This window comes from Phyllopteryx taeniolatus, chromosome 1 (assembly GCF_024500385.1).
Source record: "Phyllopteryx taeniolatus isolate TA_2022b chromosome 1, UOR_Ptae_1.2, whole genome shotgun sequence".
Classification (NCBI taxonomy): domain Eukaryota; kingdom Metazoa; phylum Chordata; class Actinopteri; order Syngnathiformes; family Syngnathidae; genus Phyllopteryx; species Phyllopteryx taeniolatus.
The window spans coordinates 42,409,949-42,432,311 of NC_084502.1; the positions used below are offsets into that span (position 1 = coordinate 42,409,949).

General features: G+C 41.9%; 1 protein-coding gene across 6 annotated transcripts in view; it reads right to left on the reverse strand.

Moving 5' to 3' along the window:
- The window catches only part of xirp2a (xin actin binding repeat containing 2a), an 85,793-nt gene that overhangs the window by 45,611 nt on the left and 17,819 nt on the right, over nucleotides 1-22,363 (reverse strand). For 4 of the 6 annotated variants that reach the window (XM_061796845.1, XM_061796825.1, XM_061796863.1 and 1 more), the window contains exon 2: nucleotides 4,276-4,387. In XM_061796845.1, coding sequence (XP_061652829.1) covers nucleotides 4,276-4,387 — 112 coding nt within the window. Of the gene's footprint in view, nucleotides 1-4,275; nucleotides 4,388-12,394; nucleotides 12,456-22,363 lie in introns of all 6 variants that reach the window. The other 2 variants (XM_061796872.1, XM_061796854.1) reach the window with 1 other exon arrangement.

Genomic DNA, 22,363 nt, shown 5'->3' on the forward strand with positions numbered 1-22,363 from the left:
CCACTGTTTCACAGCCAGGACGAAAACCACACTGCTCCTCCTGAATCTGAGATTTAACTTCCTCACGGACCCTCCTCTCCAGAACCCTTGCATAGACTACCAGGGAGGCTGAGGAGTGTGATTCCCCTGTAGTTGGAACACACCCTTCCGTCCCCCTTCTTAAAAAAGGGGACCAGCACCCAGGTCTTCCAATACAGAGGCACTGTCCTCGATGTATACGCAATGTTGCAGAGGCGTGTCAACCAGGACAGCCCCATAACATCCAGAGCCTTTAGGAAGTCATCCACCCCTGGGACCCTGCTACCGAGTCACTTTTTAACCACCTCAGTGACCTCAACCCCTCATGGTAAGGCATGTCGGTGCAATTGAGCAGGTCTTTGAAGTATTTGGCCCACCAACGTACAACGTCCAGTGTTGAGTTCAGCAGCGCACCATCCCCACTATACACAGTGCTTCCCCCTGCTGAGACGCCGGATGGTGGACCAGAATGGCCTCACAGAACTCCTCCCACACCCGAGTTTTTCCCTCAGTGACCACCAAAACTGCGTTGAAGTGTACTGAAGAATAAAAAATATCTACAGTATCTGCATATTTGTAACATCGGGCAATGAGATAGAGCATAATGAAAGCAGCAGCGTTATGTGGCAACCATACTGTACAGTACATGCAGGACAAATAATGCATATTCATATGTGAATGGCAAACTACATAAGGTAATATATATACCGTATGAACAGAAGGGAACGTGAACATCAGCAAAAATGTTAATATGTATCAATAGTCTATACACAGTGTAAGCACTAAGCACATAAGAAGCTATAAGTATTCATTAACAGCTGTGATGTTACTATTCATCAATAAATAATATAGGCATAAATAAATAATAATATAGGAACAGAATACTGTACTGTACTATGCATGCTACCGTATGTCCAGCATGTATGCAGATAACTATGTGAATTAAGGCAGCATGAATAGGTAGCAGAATTATACATCAGAATCAGAATCAGAATCATCTTTATTTGCCAAGTATGTCCAAAACACACAAGGAATTTGTCTCCGGTAGTTGGAGCCGCTCTAGTACAACAGACAGTCAATTTACAGAAAACTTCGGAGACATAAAGACATTGACAAAAAACAATTGTGCAAAAAGATGCAGAGTCCTCTAGCACTGAGAGCAGTTTGAATGACTAATATTGCAATAGACCGGTGCAATGATCATTGTGCAAGGGGCGCTGAGACTTCAAGGAGTGTATGCGGTTTAAAGTGACGAGTAGTGCGATAATCTGGGACAATGTTGGTTGTGCAAATGTTACAGATACTCCTCAATCAGTGTGCAATGGAGCAGATGCTACTCTGGCAAGAGTGGCCAGTATATGCAAATAGTGCAGCATGGCGAGACAACTACAGTGAGTGCACAAGTAATACATAATTGGCCCCACAGAAATGTGACAACGAAGTCAAAAAATTGCCAGCATGTTGTAATGGAATTGTAGGTCAGGTGTTTAAGAAGTTGATCGCAAGAGGGAAGAAGCTGTTGGAATGTCTACTAGTTCTAGTTTGCATTGGTAGCGCCTACCTGAGGGAAGGAGCTGGAAGAGCTGGTGACCTGGGTGCGGTGGGTCCGAGAGGATTTTGCACGCCCTTGTCTTAGTTCTGGCAGCGTGCAAGTCCTCAATGGTGGGTAGGGGGGTACCGACAATCCTTTCAGCAGTTTTGATTGTCCGTTGCAGTCGGAGTTTGTCCTTTTTTGTAGCAGCACCGAACCAGACTGTGATGGAAGAACACAGGACTGATTCGATGACCGCTGTGTAGAACTGTCTCAGCAGCTCCGGTGGCAGGCCGTGCTTTCTCAGAAGCCGCAGGAAGTACATCCTCTGCTGGGCCTTTTTGAGGACGGAGTTGATGTTAGTCGCCCACTTCAGGTCCTGCGAGATTGTAATTCCCAGGAACTTGAAGGTCTCGACGGTTGACACAAGGCGGCTGGACAACGTGAGGGGCAGCTGTGGCGAAGGATGCCTCCTGAAGTCCACGATCATCTCTACAGTCTTGAGCGTGTTCAGCTCCAGGTTGTGTCGGCCGCACCACAGCTCCAGCCGCTCCACTTCCTGTCGATATGCAGACTCGTCACCGTCCTTGATGAGGCCGATGACAGTGGTGTCATCTGCAAACTTCAGGAGTTTGACAGTCGGGTTCGCTGAGGTGCAGTCGTTCGTGTAGAGAGAGAAGAGCAGCGGAGAGAGGACACAACCTTGGGGCGCCCCAGTGCTGATGCTGCGTGTGGATGAGGTGGCCTCCCCCAGCCTGACCTGCTGTGTCCTGCCCGTCAGAAAGCTGTAAATCCACTGGCAGATGGCAGGTGAGACGCTGAGCTGGAGAAGCTTGGATGAAAGGAGTTCAGGGATGATAGTGTTGAACGCTGAGCTGAAGTCCACGAACAGGATCCTCGCGTAGGTCCCTGCACTGTCGAGGTGTTCTAGGATGAAGTGCAGTCCCATGTTGACTGCATCATCCGCAGACCTGTTTGCTTGGTATGCAAACTGCAGGGGGTCCAGCAGGGGACCTGTGACACTCTTGAGGTGGTCCAGCACGAGACGTTCAAAGGACTTCATGACCACAGATGTCAAAGCGACAGGCCTGTAATCATTCAGACCCGAGATTGCAGGTTTCTTGGGGACTGGAATGATGGTGGAGCGTTTGAAACAGGATGGAACTTCGCACAGTTCCAGAGATCTATTGAAGATCTGAGTGAAGATTGGAGCGAGCTGGTCCGCGCAGACTTTGAGGCAGGATGGGGACACATGGTCCGGGCCTGCCGCTTTGTTAATCTTTTGTTGGTTGAAGATGCGTCTCACATCGTGTTCATGAATGGTTAACGCAGAAGTCAGAGGTGTGATTGGGGTCGGTGGTGTGGCTGGGTGCGTGTGGGGTGTGAAACTGTCCTTTTCAAATCTGCAGTAGAAGGTATTCAAGTCGTTGGCTAGTGTGCTATTGTTCTCAGCTTGGGGGGATCGTCGCTTGTAATTAGTCAGCGATTGGAATGCATGCCAGACTGATTTAGAGTCGTTTGCGCTAAACTGTTTTTCCAACTTTGCTGCATAGTTTCTTTTTGCAATGTTAATTTCTTTAGTAAGCTGGTTTCTAGCTCGATTATACAGGGCCCTGTCCCGCTCTGATATGCGTCCTCCTTTGCTTGGCGAAGCTGCTTAAGTTTAGCAGTGAACCATTGTTGTTGAATGTGCGAAAAGATTTTGTTGGTACACAAACCTCTTCACAGAAACTGATATAGGATGTGACAGTGTCCGTATATTCATCCAGGCTGCCAGCTGAATTTTCAAAGACACTCCAGTCTGTGCAGTCTAAACAGCTTTGAAGTTCCATCTTGGCTTCATTTGTCCACTTTTTCATTGTTTTCACTGTAGGCTTCGCGCATTTAAGTTCTTGCCTGTACGTCGGTATTAAGTGAATTAAGCAGTGATCAGACGAGCCCAAGGCTGCACGAGGTATAGCACGGTATGCGTTTTTTACATGGCTATAAATGGAGCAATACTGTACATATACAGTATGCAGTTGGGAATGGACATTAGCAGTATTACCGGTACTTAGTATTTTTATATAATATTACTCAATATTCTATAATTTAATAATTACTAAAAATTGTATAAAAAGTTGGATACAGGCTCAGAGAGCAGTGTTGGTTGTAAAGTCTCCCTGTATATTCACTTTCTCTTTCTATTATTAGTTATTAGTTATTATTATTAATAGTTATTCTTGGTTGATCCTTGCTGAACTAAGGTCTCATGAGGTACCCAAAGGTTACATGATGCCATACGTGATGGTGGTTTGAATTGTGGCATATTTTTCCCAAACCTTTGGTGAAATTCCCGATTGCACGACTTTGAGGACGTTGAACTTTGGAGCAGACTCTGAAAACTGAATTGCGAGTTAACTAGTCCAACACACACACAACTCTAAGCACTGTGAAAGTTAGCTGTGCACACCACTGTCACAATCATCTGAAAACAAACTATGGGTGACTTCTTCAGTGCTGCTATCACAGTCTGGGTGCAGAGTATCTAAAAGACACAGTTATCTTCCAAGATTCAAGATTCATTATTAAAAATGTTCCAGGCAGGCAGTCTTATCTGGCAAGAATAATCTAGTATTAGTATCTAGTAAGATGCTATTTTCTACAGCTGGGTTTGTTATTTGAGAGGACCAGTGAAGGGCCTCCTATCACATATCACACATCACATTTTCATGGAAAGTACTCACAGAAACTGTCATCCAGACATAAGGCCATTGTCTTATCTCGTGGGTGATCGGGCAGCACAATACTTCTGGATGTCACTCGTTTTGATGGTGATCCATGGACGCTTGTCACTTCCTGCTTACAGAGAGAACAAAAGGGGAGAGCTGTCACATCGCAACACCTGCGCTTTTTTTTTATTTATTTTTTTTAACTGTGATGAAGGAGAGGTGGCATCTTAGGTCATTGACAGCAGCTGGCTGTTGTCCAGTCAATCACAAGTACCCATATATTTAAAAAAGGCCATAAAAGTGAAATCATATCAGCCTGGGATTTGTTTCCATTTGTAAAATAAAAGGAAAAAGAGATCCACTAAGTAGACTGGAAAGACTGATGCTGTATAGTTGAAGAGATGGCAAATGGAATATGGCTGGTTGAACTCACAATTCCCCATTATAATTAGTTAATTCTGCTATGCTGTCTATATAGTGTCTATCGAATCCCACTTTTCAGCACCCTTTTGTTGGGGTCCCAGTCACTGTTATATAGTATGGTGGTATGGTATGCCATGTATAAATTAACATGCTGCTGTCCAGTGACTTGTGGAGCGAGAGCTGTCCCTTCCGTGATACAACAGACAACGCGCAGTAACACTGGAGAGTGGAACAGGCAGAAAAAAACATAGTTGATTATGATGGAGAGAGTGGCACGGCGGCCAACTGGTTTGCACATCCGCCTTAAAGTTCAAGGGTCGCGAGCTCAAATCCAGTTTTCCTGTGTGGAGTTTGCATGTTCTCTGGGGCCTGCGTGGGTTTTATCTGGGTACTACGACTTCCTCTCACATTCAAAAAACATGCATGGTAGGTTAATTGAACTCTAAATTGTCTATATGTGCCCTGCGATTGGCAGGCAACCAGTCCATGGTGTACCCCGCCTCTACTCAACTCATCGGTAACAACTTTAACAAAGTGCTGTACATAATCCAGATGCTAGCAATAACTTGTCTCTGTCTAGGTAATCTGCAATGTCAATACACCATTTAGTAGAAACAAATTGTATTAATACCTGCTTGTACATAATATGTAAGCAGGAGGAGGAGGCTCTCAAGGAGTTCGACAGTTGTAGAGAAGAGCAACTCGTGCTGAAGCCCTTATGGGCCATCATCACGTGCTTGGACTTTTTTGATTGATTTTATTCTTGATAAATTTCACAGTAGTAGTAGTTTCTTTGTTGTTTGCTTTTTTTGTGGGGTAAAAATGTTTTCATGTTTTCTGTAAAGCAAAGTCTTTACAGATGTATTTACTTTTCATAGCAAAAAAAAAAAAACAGATAACCAGAGAAGACTACTAATCCAAAGCGTCATTCTTCCACCGCTGTCCCAAATCGCACAGGATGATGGAGGGGAATTTATCTATTTGAATAGCTTTTTCTCATCTAATAACAGCGCAGCTGTGTGCGGCGTTTATCCTTAGTGTTTAACTTATTGGTGAGTTACATGTTGTCTCGCTGCTATGATGTTGCACACAATTTTTAATCCATCCCAAACCTGATCAAGATTAATCAATCAAAAGTGATCAGAATTGAACCGGCCCACTCGGTGGAAACATATCTGAAATTAGCAAATTATAGAACGGAACATGTCAGTGGATTTCAGAATGGCGTCGTTCATTTAGCATTTCCGTCGCTTATAGTTATGCAGTTTCGACTCATAAAAGCAGCATAAAAACAGTGGGTTTGATTTTACTTATTGATTTTCTGAAGGCCAATTTTGTGGAGTTTCTGGTTATTCCAGACTTAAAAGAATATCGATCGTTTTTTTCCTGTTAAAGCTGAAGTTACTTTAGCAGGTCTAAAAAAAATGTGTGTTCATTCTTTGACAATCACACCATTTGGGTAACTGAGAGTCAATTTCTCTGCAGAAATCAAATGGGAAGATGAAACCCATGATCTTCTATCATCAGTGCAGCTGTACACCATCATTTGTAGTTATATAGTTAGATCCATAGGGGAGTGCATGTTGTTCAGTTGACAGTCTGACACTGAAAAAGGAGGACAGACTCAGATTTTAATCCAGGTTGTCAATGCCAGCTGTCTGACATATAAACACACACCTACAATTTCAGATACCAACGGTGCTGCTCAACTGGTCTTCACATAATCCCAAGTAAATATGGATGAGCACGGTATACGTACATTGACTGGAAGTGCACTTGGTTGAACTTGAATAAATTCTGTCCTGCTGTATGTAATTATCCATGCATCCATCTATTATCTGAGCCGCTTATCCTCACAAGGGTCGCGGGAGCGCTGGAGCCTATCCCAGCAATCATCAGGCAGGAGGCGGGGTACACCCTGAACTGGTTGCCAGCCAATCACAGGGCACATATAAACCATTCACACTCACATTCACACCTACGGGCAATTTAGAGTCCTCAATTAACCTACCATGCATGTTTTTGGGATGTGGGAGGAAACCGGAGTGCCCGGAGAAAACCCACATGGGCACGGGGAGAACATGCAAACTCCACACAGGCGGGGGCGGGGATTGAACCCCAGTCCAAAGAATTGTGAGGCAGATGCTCTAACCAGTCCTCCACCGTGCCGCCTGTATGTAATTAATTCTACTTAAAAAAATATTCAATAAGGACATGTCCTTGGTGGAATGTTTTTCTTCTGCAAGAATTTTGTCACAATTTAGGAGTCAGCCTTCACGACATGTTTTTCCACTTGCAAATCCACTATGTGTGCGTGTGTGTATGTGTATGTGTGTGTGTGTGTGTGTGTGTGTGTGTCGGTGTGTGTGTGTGTGTGTGTGTGTGCGTGTGTGTTTGTGTGATACTAGGAGAGCGCATGTAAATGAGAATGTATGTATTTTAGAGATTTGCATCTTTGAGGACAACATTTTTTTCTTTTTGAGCAATTTTTCAATTCTTGGTTGACAACTAATAATTGCATAATTTTGCCTTGTATGAGGGGCCATTAGGGACATTATTCAGGATTAGCTCTCACACTTACTATTCAAATGCTTTCACACACACACAAACAACTGAAAGGCTCTCATAAGGACTATTCAAACACTCTTATACGCACGGGTCTTAGTCTTATTAACACTACTCAAATGCTCTCCTTGGCACTACTCAAATGCTCTCATACACACGAGTCTTGCTCTCATTAACACTCCTAAATGCTCTCATTGACACTAGTCAAATGCTCTCATTTACACTTGTCAAATGCTCTCATTTACACTACTCAAATGCTCTCATATACACTACTCAAATGCTCTCATTTACACAAGTCAAATGCTCTCATTTACACTACTCAAATGCTCTCATTAAAACTAGTCAAATGCTCTCATACACACGCATCTTGCTTTCATGACCACTACTCAAATGCGTTCACGCGAGTACATCAATCACATTCTCGCACACATCAGTGGCATTCACGAATTCATGGCACTCACGCTCACACATGAATAGTGTAAATCTTTTATTAGGTAGTTCAATTCAAAAAGTGAAATTATGGAGATGAACTGCACACTGCACACACTCAGTGAAGTATTTCATATTTAAAATTTATTATTTTGATGATTGTAGCACATAACAAATGAAAAATAATTCCCCATATTGAGAAACTAAAATATAACATCAACTTAAAATAAATCTCTCAAGATTTTTATTCCCCCACAAGTATGTATGCGAGAATTTGAGCATGGAAATGTGAAAGGGTTTGAGTATATTTTATGAATGCATTTGAGGATGATATATGAATAGATTTGACATGTCATGCGAGTGTGTTTGAAGTGTATGTGTGCAAGCATTTGAAATGTTATGTGAGCGTATATTTATATGAGTTGAAAAGGAAGTGGTTTCAAAATCAAATATAGCATTGACCAACAGCCATAAAGTACAATAGTAAGCCTAGTTTAAGCAGTAGCGTTACATAGCATTATACTGTATACTGTATAGTATATATATATATATATATATATATATATATTTAATATATATATGTCGTATACTTGTTGATTATTGTCTTACAATAAGGCTTTTCCTCATTGATTTAAAATGGCTGCTTTTAATGTGTAAGTTTTGTAGGATATGACGTAATGGTCGGCCAATCAGAAGCCGTGTCGTATATGACGTAGGGCTAGGCTGGCTCGTCTATCAAGAGCGAGACACCATTATTCGGTCGCGGATGCTGCCGAATAAATGTGCCTTACGGGCTAAAGCGCAGTGGACGTGTGTTTACTCCTTAACTCAAGGCAAAGTTTCAACACCGCTGCGTTACAATCAGAAATGTATACGGTTCGTTGCAGGCAGGATGGCCGGATGGTCGCGTTTAAGCTCCCCTGCGCCAGTGTACCTAATGAGGTGTCCAAAGGGAATGAAGGCATTTAATTGTCGTAGTGAAACTCGTGTCATAGATATGCATTCCAGACTACACACAGTCAGAGTCAAATATTTTATGACTTTTTTAAATATAGGTACATCTCAATAAATTAGAATATAGTTGAAAAGTTTTTCTTCAGTACTCATCAGAATCAGAATCATCTTTATTTGCCAAGTATGTCCAAAAAAACACACAAGGAATTCGTCTTCGGTAGTGGTCACCCTCATAGAGTGATTAAACACTGAAGTACTTTTCAGAGGGCAAATTCCAGCCTAATTGCTACATTAAAATCACTTTATTTCTTGAATTAATTAACTATTTCGTTTGACGTTATATTTTAGTCTCTCAATATGGGGGAAAAAATTGTATTTGCTATGTGCTACAATCGACGGCACGGTGTCGGACGGGTTAGTGCGCCTGCCTCACAGTTCTGAGGAGTGGAGTTCAATCCCCGACCCCGCCTGTGTGGAGTTTGCATGTTCTCGTAGGTGTGACTGTGAGTGCGAATGGTTGTTTGTTTGTATGTGCCATGCGATTGGTTGGCAACCAGTTCAGGGTGTACCCCGCCTCCTGCCCGATGATAGCTGGGATAGGCTCCACCATGCCCGCGACCCTAGTGAGGAGAAGCGGCTCAGAAAATGGATGGATAGATGGATGTACTACAATCATTAAAATAATACATATTTTAAATATGAAATACTTCACTCTGAGTGTGTGCACTGTGCAGTTCATCTCCATTATTTCACTTTTTGAATTGAACTACCTAGTAAAAGATTTACACTAGTCACGTGTGAGCATGATTGACATGAAGTCGTGAATGCCAGTGATGTGTGCGAGAATGTGATTGATATGCTTGTGTGAACGCATTTAAGTAGTGTTGATGAGAGCAAGATGCGTGAGTGTGAGAGCATTTGAGTAGTGTAAATGAGAGCATTTCAGTAGTGGAAATGAGATAATTTGACTAGTGTCAATGAGAGCATTTGAGTAGTGTAAATAAGAGCATTTGACTAATGTAAATGAGAGCATTTGACTAGTGCCAATGAGAGCATTTGAGTAGTGTAAATGAGAGCATTTGAGTAGTGTAAATGAGAGCATTTGACTAGTATCAATGAGAGCATTTGAGTAGTGTAATAGAGAACATTTGAGTAGTGTTAATGAGAGCAAGACTCATGTGTATGAGAGTATTTGAGTCGTCCTTTTGAGAGCCTTTCAGTAGATTGTGTGTGTATGAAAGCATTTGAATAGTACGTGTGAGAGCTAATCCTGAATAATGTCCCTAACGGCCCCTCATAGCCTTGGGTACATTGTGCATTGCGTGACTGAAGTGGCTCCATGATGACGCCCTGCAAGATGCAATTCAAAGACCGCTACGGGGAAAACATAATTTGCATAAAACAAACACCCATACATTTGCAAGCACACACACACACGTGCACACACACACACACACACACGCACACACACACACACACCCATCATGGAGAGTTTATAGTCTTTCCCTTTCTGTCACTGTCAATCTCCCTCTTTCTCTCATGGCGCTCACCTCAAATGAAGCTCAACTCACTGAGCTGCACCGAGCACGGTCACATGGTCGAAACTGGCTTCCCTGTGCTCCATGTTTCACGAAATGTGTGTTTGACTTCACAGCGGAAGCGAATCACATTTTGTCACTCACTGAGAACAAGTACGTTGTATATTAGAAATGGTACTCGGACTGGGTACACATGCACGACAGGAAACTCTCTGTAGCACAGTGAAAGCTACCATTTGAAATTTCCGGTCCTCAGCCCAGAATATTAATCGTGCAGCTTCTTGCAATTTGTATATTATTAAAACAAAAATGCTTTTATAATGGGCGGCACAGTGGACGACTGCCTCACAGTTCTGAGGAGCGGGGTTCAATCCCTGGTCCCGCCTGTGTGGAGTTTGCATGTTCACCCCGTGCCTGCGTGGGTTTTTTCCGGGCACTCCGGTTTCCTCCCACATCCCAAAAACATGCATTAATTGGGGACTCTAAATTGCCCGTAGGTGTGAATGTGAGTGCGAATGTTGTTTGTTTGTATGTGCCTTGCGATTGGCTGGCAACCAGTTCAGGGTGTACCCCGCCTCCTGCCCGATGACAGCTGGGATAAGCTCCAGCACGTCCGCGACCCTAGTGAGGAGAAGCGGCTCAGAAAATGGATGGATGGATGGCTTTTATAATGAATGTCAAATGAGTTTGACACCAGGAAAGAGGGAAAACATTTTTTTAAGAGTGGAATTTGCTGCATGCAAACATTATTACCCCATTCAACTCTCCATATTTGAATTATGTACATTAAATACACAAAGTATTACTGTATGCCAGAGTCAGTATATTGTAAAAAAGTGAAGGAATAAAAGTACAGTGGTACCTTGACTTGTGAGTTTAATTCTTACGTGACCAAGCTTCTCACGCAATTTACTTGTATATCAAATCAATTATCCAGATTCATCATTGGCGCTCTTTGATCTTCACCGATAAGTGCAGGTTTACTCTGAACACATATAGTATGTGACTCAGTCTGCAGATGCTGTGGAGAACGTTCTGCTGCTACAGTATTTTGGCAGTGGGTCAGTGATGCCACTAATGATCAGTGTTGGGAAAATGACTTTGCAAATGTATACTATTGCCAAAAGTATTCTCTCACCTGCCTTGACTCAGATATGAATTTTAATGACATCACATTTTTAATCCATAGGGTTTCTTGAGCAAATCTGAAGGCCACATGAAGTGAGGAAATTTCACGACTGGACTTGAAGTGGTTGGAACACCTGATTCTGATCACTTGGATGAGTGAGTGAATACTTTTGGCAATATAATGTAGTTGGTTCCAATTACAAGTTACCCTGTTGAAAATGTAATAGTAGTGTATCTATTTCAATTTTCAATTACTTTCCCAAAGTAATATTACTAATTACATTTCATTATATTTTGTTTACTTTTCTTAATTTTGAATAATGTATCAACAATAATAAACTGATAACAAAACATGATTAAATGTAAATAGATAATAAACAAAATTTATTGTTACGTTATACATATATACTGTATGCATATTCTGCATATGCTGACGTATTTGGAAAACATGATAACATGTTGATAGACATTGTAGGGAGTGCATACCGGCACATGAAGGCCACACACACACAACTGAGCTTCATTTTGATGTCTTAAGGAAAAGTTGGAGCCATCCAATAAGTAACGTATGTATTCATTATGTCAGTCCGACATTGAAAATCAGGACTCCTTCAGAATTGGGCCAAGAACCTGTCAATAAACTTAAGCAGAACATCTTTGTAGGCCACAGTCAGGAAACATCCAATGGTCTGCAAACATTATCATTTTTTTCATCAGAAGCTCATAAGGACATGCAGTACAACCGCACTTGTTATTACACTTTTGCATCTACAGTCCTTCTTTGGTCCCCATGTGGAGGAGGAAGAGGGCAAAGATGAAGGGGTCTCACTCATGTTGGTGAAGGATTTACAGATTCCCGCAGATTTACAGAGGGAATAATTGGTAAAAATAAATTGTGGAAATCTGTCTGAATGGTGCCAGACCTTCATAATAGAGAATCTATTCATGAGGGGGAGGGGGAAACTGGATCCGCTTAATAGAATTTCAGCTAATGAAATCAATTCTGGCCATCTGGGACCATTTTATATCACATATGCCAACAGCAGGGCCATTCAAACGGGGTGATAGTGAAACCATGGTAACAGTGATGTGCGCACCATATTGCCTGGAGAGATGACACGATGCTATCCTTCATAGAATCTTCACATTGGTGTCTGCCTATAAGAGGGAGAGATAATTATTTAACTGTCACACAGACAGGAATTTTCCCAATTTTTGTCTTCCATCAAGCACTGACATTTACGTTCTCGCAACAATAATCTTTGCTCTTATTTGTTTTTTTAATTACATACCATTGTGCATTTATGGTCTCTCAAGAGTGCTGTCGACCTTTCTATCCTTAATGTGATTCATTTGTCCTCCTTCTCACCTGGAATGTGCTTGTTTGCAGCTGCATGGATGTAAGAATGAACACTAACACTGGGCACAAGTCTAATGAAACTGAAAGTATTAAATAAAAAGTGCCTCCTACCCACAATTCAGTGCCACCGCTAATTCTATATCCCACTTCAAATGTATCAATTCTGAATTTGGCCAGACCATCTATGGCATTAATTCCACACCTGTGTTTTTCTTCTTCCTTCAGTTATTTTATTTATTTACTTATTAAGTTATTCATTGTGATGCCAACACAGAAGGGAACCATGATGGCAAATGGGAAAATGTAATAAATCCCTTTGATCCGGACATGGAATTACGAAATAGGAAAGTCATACAATGCCCTGCCTGCTCAGTACAGTACGGTTAACATATCAATAATTTTCACTTAAAATTTTAGGATGGCCAAAATTTGACCTCAAAGGGATGAATTCAATTTTCATTATTTTCTATGGTAATAATTGTCTTGGGGCAGAATGGTGTAATAGCAGTTAGTGCCTCTCAAATTTGAAAAACCCGTTAGGTTGTTGAAGACTCAAAATTGTCCATTGATGTAAAAGTGAAAGTGAATGGTTGTTTATTTACATTATGTGCCCTACAATTGGCTGATGACCAGTCCAGGGTGTACTCAAACTCCAGCTCAGCCGTGACCCTAATGAAGACAGAACTATAGAAAATGGATGGATGGATAATTGTCGTTAAATTTGAACAAATCTGGAGATTGCATTTCTAACATTAGGAGGTAAAAGTGTGTGTACCTCAAAAAGTAGAGAAGTTCAGGTCGACATAATTTTTTTTATCAAAGGTTACTAATATGAGTGATTTGTACCTTCAAAAAATGTGGCACCTTTTTGGCTTCATAATTTGTAGAAGGTAGAGGTTGACAATGCAGTCAGGCCATTGAGCAACAAACAGTCATTACTTGCAAAAGTGCGTGCCATCGTGGGAATGGAGAAAGGCAAAAGCTGGTCTCAAAAAAAGCTTCCTTTTGTAATAAAATGCCAAGAAGAAAGAACATGAAATACTGGAAGTCTTCCTTTGTTGATTTCTGTCGAGTGAGTTTTGTTTCTTTTCTTTGCTGAATTCACTGGTGAGTTAAACTCTGTTGCACCGCTGTTGATGATTATTTACGTCGCTGATGTGGCTTACTGTGTCTGTCTTTCTTACTCCTTTCGAGATGTACGTGTGTCAAAGCAATTCTGATGAATATGTATTGGTTTACTTCGGTCTTCCTGTGTGGAGTTTGCATGTTCTCCCTGTGCTTGCATTTTTAGTCCTGCTTTCTCCCACATTACTTTTTGTTTCTTATGTTAATTTAAAATCAGGGAATTTTAAATCAGGGAAGGGCAACTGGTGGCCCAAGGGCCGCAATTTTTCTTTTTTGGGAATTTTAACCATTTGGTAGAGGAAACAGGTAGCATGCGCCCACACTCAGAGTGGCCCCAATGATTTTTTTTTTAAATGATAAATAAGGTTTATGTCCTGTAAAAAAGAGGAGTATAAAGTTGTAATAATACCATTCACCACTAGATAGCCAACATGGTTTACAATAGTGCCAGATCTTCTCCATCAGAGAAGAAGAGTGGTGGTGTGTTAAATATATTATAGAAGTTATCATTTATTTGCTTAGCTTGCATTAGTATAATGGACAATTTTAGATGTTTCGCCTTCAAAAAGAAGACTCAGCATCATCCATGGAAGGGCGCCTGGACCAAGGACGTGATCGGATGTGGTCGGGTCGTGACAGGTGTTGGTCCAATATTATGTGTTGTGTCTTATTCCATGATGAAAATCAGCAGGAAGAGAGAGCAATGGCAAAAAGACCAAGAAAATCAGGGTCCCATGTGGGCAAATTGTGGCCCTCGCCATTATTGTTGCCCATCCCTGTTTTAAACCATAAGTATAGCACAAACAAGGATACCAAAACACTTTCATAGCATTTCAAATGCTTACAAAAATCTTCAAATATTACTGTACCCTTAAAAAAAAAAAAAAAGTAAAGGAAGCGACTTAAAGCTAAGCACGCAGATACTGTACACTGTACATTGTGCACAGTACCTGTAGATACTAGGGGTTGAACCGACTAGTTGACAGGTCAACTTTACTACTGTGCATCTAAAGCTTGAAGTCCACTAAGTCCAATCAGCCACTTTACATAGTACTTTACAGAATCGCCGATCTACAACGCTCTGTGAAGAGGCATCATGTCCGGCCAACAAGGCTGCACAGTCTTTATATGTCTGCGCTGAGAGTATGAAGAAAATAAGATGGTTGTGGATAAGAATCACGGTTAACCTCGTGTTGCTAGCATTGGCTAGTCTGATTGCCGCTTGTATGAAAATATTCACACCAGCAAGAGTTGGACCCCGGGACTGGTGGTGAGGAACGATAACAGTGGCTTGAAGTCAAGCTCCATCTTGTCGCCAAAACATTATGCCCTATAATGCAAGAACTGTGTGTTAACAAGAACTTTATTAATTTATTTTTATACAATATTAAGTTGGATGATACAACATGCACCAACATCACGACACCTGTGTCGCTTTATGACACTGTGTCGACTCGTAACATGGTATATTGTAGAGTACAGCATACGGTTGTACTGTGGTACAAGCGTGTATAAATATATTACCACAACTGAGACCGGTAGCACAGTCACTTGCAAAATATGCAAGTCTATCTACAAATACTGTACAATAAAAGCACAAGTGAAACCAGCCTCCTCCGGGTGGCTGGTTTTCGGGCGCCTCAGTGGGGTGGGTGGACAGCCTTGGGTCCCTCGGTGTGGGACGTGTCCCGTCCACCGGGCCGCTCTCGGGTGGACTCCTGGGCCCGACCCCACCTCTCGATTGATTGGGTGGGGTCCTCAGCCTCTGCGATGCAGGCACAACAATTACAGGACACTTCTGTCAGTCGTTGTGGATGCAAAACAGTGTCAATTCACCCCTGGGACTTACTCGCTGGGTATGGGGTCACTCACTTTTTGCAACAAATAACTCATGATTATGTGAACTGCTTGAGTATCCCCTCACTCACACTCAGGTCCTATAGACGTTTATAATTTACATAGCCACTCATAGCCACACTTTAGTTGTGCAGCTGGGTTCACGATCCTTGTCCTCCATGCTTCCCCTCCTGTCCTTGTCCTGTCCTTCCCTCACAGGGTGTAGCACTACTGCCCCATACAACACTCATATCTAAGGTGTCATTGTTCTTGGTATAGAATGATTTACTTTCCTCATTTTGTTTACAGTTAATGCTGTCTTTCATTGTCTTCTTTTCTCACTCCCCTCTACAAACGTTTTTCTGTTCGACTGATCAACTCTGATTCTCAATAAATATCCACCAAAATACTAAGAAACCACAGTGGCAGCTTAAAAGGTCCACTGCGACCAGTGATGCCAAAAATCTGCCATTTTGAGTGACGAGCAAAGTAACGCGTTACTTTTCCCATGGAAGTAATTAGGTTACAGTTATTTCTTCAATCCAACAATAGTTACTGTTGCATCATCAACTTCCCTCACCAAACAGTAACTTTGTAGCTGGTGATTCAAACAAAGAGCAGTCCAGGTGTGCCGCAGCATTTAACAGAGACTACCCTTTTGTCCAACGAACAGAAGAAAGCGATTGGGGACTACTGATTCTAAAATTCACAGTGAGTTGCAGTACGATAAAAGTGCAAAGAAATGCACAATTTCACTGTCGCCACACTATTTTTGTTATTTTCCTTAGTAAAAAGTCTATTTGATTGTTGTTACTTTTTTATTTACACATTAAAAATAGTTTTACTGGCGTGTTAAACGTGCAATGAATTTTGGGTTAATTATTCATACCGAGTGCGTGCTCATCAATCGGTCATGGAGGGTAAGGAGTGACTCACTGAAGGACTTACAATAATTAGCTTAAATAATATTTACAATGAAAATTGAGAATTCTCAACTTCGTCTGTGAAATGGTTGAACGCGTTGCACGGCTGACGTCATGTAGTTAGAAAAAAGTTTTCTTGCTCTTAGCACCAAAATGACTGCGGTGGGAGCAGTGGTGTCTGTGTGTCACTCACTTTCAGATTTAAGTACACGCACGCTCAAAGGCACGCACACACACACACAGTTGCTTTCATTGACCACAATCGGCTGTGTACTGTGAATGGTGTGCTTGTTCACGTTTAGGAACTTACTGTATTGTGTTGGCATGTCAAGTTTGCACTAAGTTGCTGATGTAATGTGGCTTCAACTACACTAATATTTAAGTTATTGCTTCATGTTGATGACATCCTTCTGTAACTTGTGTGGCGTACATTACCAAGTAATGGGTACGGTTAAGCTAATGCTTTGTTTTGTACTGTGAATAAGTGATATTCCTGCCACTTGGCAGCTGTCGAAAGTAACTAAAAAGTTACCTTTTTCTAATTTAGTTACTTTTGAAATCAAGTAATCAGCAAAGTAACTAAATTACTTTTAATCTCAAGTAATCAGTAAAGTAACTAAGTTACTTTTTCAAGGTAACTGTGGCAACACTGACTGTGACGCAGTAAAACTGTTCCAGCATAAAAGGGATACAGACCCTCCTTTCTGCTCGACCTAACAGCCGAACAGGACAAAAATAAAAAATAAAATAAATAAATAAATTCGCAAATAAGTGAAGTTCGCGAATGCCAAATATTGGAGATGCGAGTCTTCGCGGTATTGTTTAGCATGACTTCAATACGTGATTTTCTAAGGGCTCTGAAGTAATGAAATAAAGTAATTAAATATTACCTACCAGACCTTCCAGTGTTTGTTAACTGAATGTGGAATGTGGACATAAATAATTTAACACCCAATTACTAATCAAACAACAAAGCACACCCATTCAAGTAGAATCAAACTTTTTTTGCCATATTTCCATCCTGTTGGGTGTCTTTTCAATTCAGTGTTTAATTTCTAAGCAGGCCTTTGTTCCAATGGTAGCTTACGTGTTATCTAGGCATTTTGGAAATGAAATGGTTAATATAATGTCCTAGGAGCTTTTAATGCTGGTGTCTGTGGAGTAAGGCAGGCTTTATTGGCCAGTAAGTGACTCAAGGGAGCCTGCCAAGAAAACAAGTCACTCACAATTTGGAAAAATCATTTCAAATGATATTGTAACTTTTATCTGTAAATGTTGCACACATGCAGTATACACCACTCACAACCAGTGTGACAGTTCTTTGGCCGATTGCCTCTGGCTGTAAAAGTGCCTTATGGCTTTTATGGCAGCGCATACAAGCGACAGCTCTCAAACATAACCCACACTGCACTTGGCAAACCTTCTTCAGCCAATCATTCCAGCAGCCCACACCACACAACTGACAATAACAATAGCCTAATGTTAAGGTCCAAAACAAAAAAGACCCTTTTTTCCACATTTTTGAAACCATAATTGTCACTTTAAAGGTTACTGGTTGGACTCCATCCATCCATTTTCTGAGCCGCTTCTCCTCACTCGGTACGCGGGCGTGCTGGAGCCTATCCCAGCTATCATCGGGCAGGAGGCGGGGTACACCCTGAACTGGTTGGCAGCCAATCGCAGGGCACATACAAACAAACAACCATTCAGACCCACATTCACACCTACGGGCAATTTAGAGTCGTCAATTTACCTACCATGCATGTTTTTGGGATGTGGGAGGAAACCGGAGTGCCCGGAGAAAACCCACGCAGGCACGGGGAGTTCATGCAAACTCCAGACAGGCGGGGCTGGGGATTGAATCCCGGTCCTCAGAACTGTGAGGCAGTAAATGGAATTATTTCTTTAAAGAATTTTAAAAAACTAGACACAAACTCTAAAATTCTGTAAATCTCTTCAAATTGTGTACAGTATATACATTACTCCCTGGCTTTATGTGACATTAGGTACACCTGGAGAATCTTAGAAACACATCTCTGTATGATGTAGTGCACCGCAACAATAACAACCTTGTTAAATCCACACCTCTTTGACATTCAAATAAAGGTAAAGATTTTTGCTTTGTCGCTGTTATGTTCCTGGTTCTGTTTTTGTGTGTTACATGTTGTTTTGCTATTTATAGCTTTTGTGTATGTGGGCGGAGCCTCCTGTGTCCCACCTGCTGCCATTACTCGTGCACTCACTGTAGTAGTCTCGCCACGCTGCACTATTTGCCTATCTGTTGTTGACCAATACTGGCCACTCATGTCAGAGTAGCATCTGCTCCATTTGCACACTGATTGAGGAGTATCTGCAACATTGTCCCAGACTATCGCACTACTCGCTTGAAGTCTCGGCGCCCCTTGCGCAATGGTCATTGCACCAGACTATTGCAATATTAGTCTTTCGAACTGCTTTAAGTACTAGAGGACTCTGCATCTTTTTGCACAATTGTCAAAAAATAAATAAAAATGTACCGGCATTACCAGATAACTAGCAACCCTTTATTGCTCAGTGACTGTTTTTTGTCAATGTCTTTATGTCTCAAAAGTGTTCTCTGTCAATTGACTGTCTGTTGTTGTACTAGAGCGGATCCAACTACCGGAGACAAATTCCTTGTGTGCTTTTTGGACATACTTGGCAAATAAAGAGGATTCTGATTCTGATTTGCAACTAACATGGTTTAATAAGCACAGCAGAAGTGGAAAGGAGATGCCTGATCATTACCTTGCTCTCTGTCACGGTCACTCTCTGCAGCAGATTCCTTATATTCTGTATTCCAGTCATTTTTGTTCATCTCTTATTCGTACTTATTGTGTTAGCTTACTACCTGTTACCAGCAGTGTTGCCACAGTTACCTTGAAAAAGTAACTTAGTTACGAGACTTTACAACGATCTGATCGGCTTGATCGGTTTCGGCCGATAATTAACATTTATGCTGATGCGCTGATCGGCTTTAATGTCATAATTCGCCGATCTGATCAATGACGTCATTGATCGGCTCCGCAAAAGACATTTACTCTGCGTCGCCATCGTATATACGGTATATTTGAATCCAAAAGCTACAGTAGTTTATTTTTAGCCTTGTCACGTGTCTTTTGACGTTATTTACGATCACTGGGCTTTGTCAAATCAAACACGACCGGATACACTCGTTCCCACAGCCACATCATTAACAATGGATCGCGCATGTATTGTGTTGGTCAAAAAAAGAACAAAATGGAGAAACGTGTGGTGGTGGTGGTCACTGGTGCTCGGGAGAAGACGTTCGTTCAAGGATTGCTTGAGGTATGTTCACGTACTTTTAATACATTAAGGCAAACAAGCAGCCAACAAAATGATATATAGCCTAGCAAGCTAGTGCTAGCACCAACGGTTGTACGTAGACATGCCGGCGTTATGTTGAATCATGCTCTAAGGTTTCGGTGTGTGTGTGAAGTAATTTAATTACAATAAAGTAATTTAAGTACAGTAAGTTAGCACCCATTATTTCTGTCATGTTGTAATGTTGGTTTGAGCTGACTGATTAGAATACATGACCTGACTAGAGAATATTTTTTAAGAAAGTCAGTATACAGTACACAGTATACACAGTAAATGAACAAGTCATTTAAATAGACAAATTGCTCCATCTTGTGGTCGGATCGGTTATCGCTTTTTTTTATTTGCTGATCAGTGATCGGCTCCCAAAAATCCTGATCGTGTAAAGCCTATTAATTACTTTACTGACTTCTTTGTTACTTTCAGCAGCTGCCAAGTGGTAGGAATATCACTTAGCCACAGTACAAAAAAAGCATTAGCTTAACCGAACCCATTAGTTGTTAATATACACCACACAAGTTACAGAATGATGTCATCAACATGAACCAATAACTTAAATATTAGTGTAGTTGAAGCCACATTAAATGAGCAACTTGGTGCAGACTTGACATGCAAATACAATAAGTACATAAACATGTAAACAAACACACCATTCTTGAGAACTGTGTCAACTAGCTCCAGTGAGGAGCAATATTCAGTAGCAGTGAACACCAAAGTAATGCACACAGTTCGCAGAGTATGGGCATCTGCTCCCCATGTGATTCCAGCTAATTTACAGATGATATTGCTTCTGGCCTTTAGCTTGGCAGAGAATGTTTCCAGAGGGCCGCTCTCGGGTGGACTCCTGGGCTCGACCGCGCCTCTCGATTGTGTGAGGTGGGTCCTCAGCTTCCGCGGTGCAGGCACAGCAATTACAGGACACTTCTGATGGTCATTGTGCATGTGAAACGGTGTCAATTCACGTGCATGTGTCCGCAGACACCCACCCCTGGACTTATTCACTGGGTGTGGGGCCACTCACTCATTGTGACAAATAACTTATGACGATGTGAATTTCTTGGGAATCCCCTCACTTACACTCTGGTCCTATAGACATTTATAATTTAAATAACCACTCCCACCAGACTTCAGTTGTACAGCCGGGTTCATGACCCTTGTCCTGCATGCTTCCCCTCCTGTCCTTGTCTTGTCCAGTCCTGTCCTTCCCTCACACGGTGTAGCATGACTGCCCTATACATCACATATCTCATGTGTCATTGTATACAGGTATAATGATTTACAGTACTTTGCTTTGCTTTTACTAGTGCTTTGTTTTTTGTTGTCTTGTTTTCCCATATTATTTAGTTATCGTTTCACTCGCTCTCCTTTTTTGTCACTCCGCTCTAAACACCTTGCTCTGTTCGACTGATCAACTTTGATTCTCAATAAATATCCATCAAAATACAAAGACATCACAGCGGCAGCTTCAAAAGTCCACTGTGACACTGTAAAACTCTTCTGGCATAAAAGGGATACAGATCCTCCTTTCTGCTTGACCTAACAGCCGGACAGGACAACAACAAAAAATAATTTAAATTAAATAAAAAGTGGCGGCACGGTGGGCGACTGGTTAGCACATCTGCCTCACAGTTCTGAAGACCGGGGTTAAAATCCCAGCCCCGCTTGTGCGGCGTTTGCATGTTCTCCCCATGCCTGCGTGCCTGCCTCCCACATCCCAAAAACATGCATAAATTTAAGACTCTAATTTGCCCGTAGGTGTGAATGTGAGTGCGAATGGTTGTTTGTTTCTATGTGCCCTGCGATTGGCTGGCGACTACTTCAGGGTGTACCCGCCTTTCGCCCGAAGATAGCTGGGATAGGCTCCAGCACGCCCGCGACCCTAGTGAGGCTAAGCGGAACAGAAGATGAATTAATGAATTAATTAATTAATAAATAAAAAGTACTGGTAGTTTAAAAAAAACTAAAAACTTGACAGCGCTCCATTCATGCGGTGTCTTAAAGGCCGGTACCCAAAAGGCTTACAGTCACCCATTGACTTCCTGTCTTCCGTCAAGTTGTGTGCGCGGAACTGTGGGAGCCGGGAGAAAGTAATGGCTTCAAACTGCCGACTGCCTTCTGTCTCCTGCAGACACTTTAGCAAGCTTTAGCCACTGGGACATAACCTCAGAGCCTGTAGCTCACGAGGCTATGTGAACAAAGTTAGTGTTACAAGTGATTCTCTTGTGTGCTGTTAGGGAAACTCGGCATTCGATGCACACAAGAGCCAGTGTTATATGTTATATATATCCATCCATTTTCTGAGCCGCTTCTCCTCACTAGGGTCGCGGGCGTGCTGGAGCCTATCCCAGCTGTCATCGGGCATGAGGCGGGGTACACCCTGAACTGGTTGACAGCCAATCGCAGGACACATACAAACAAACAACCAGTCGCACTCACAGTCACACCCACGGGCAATTTAGAGT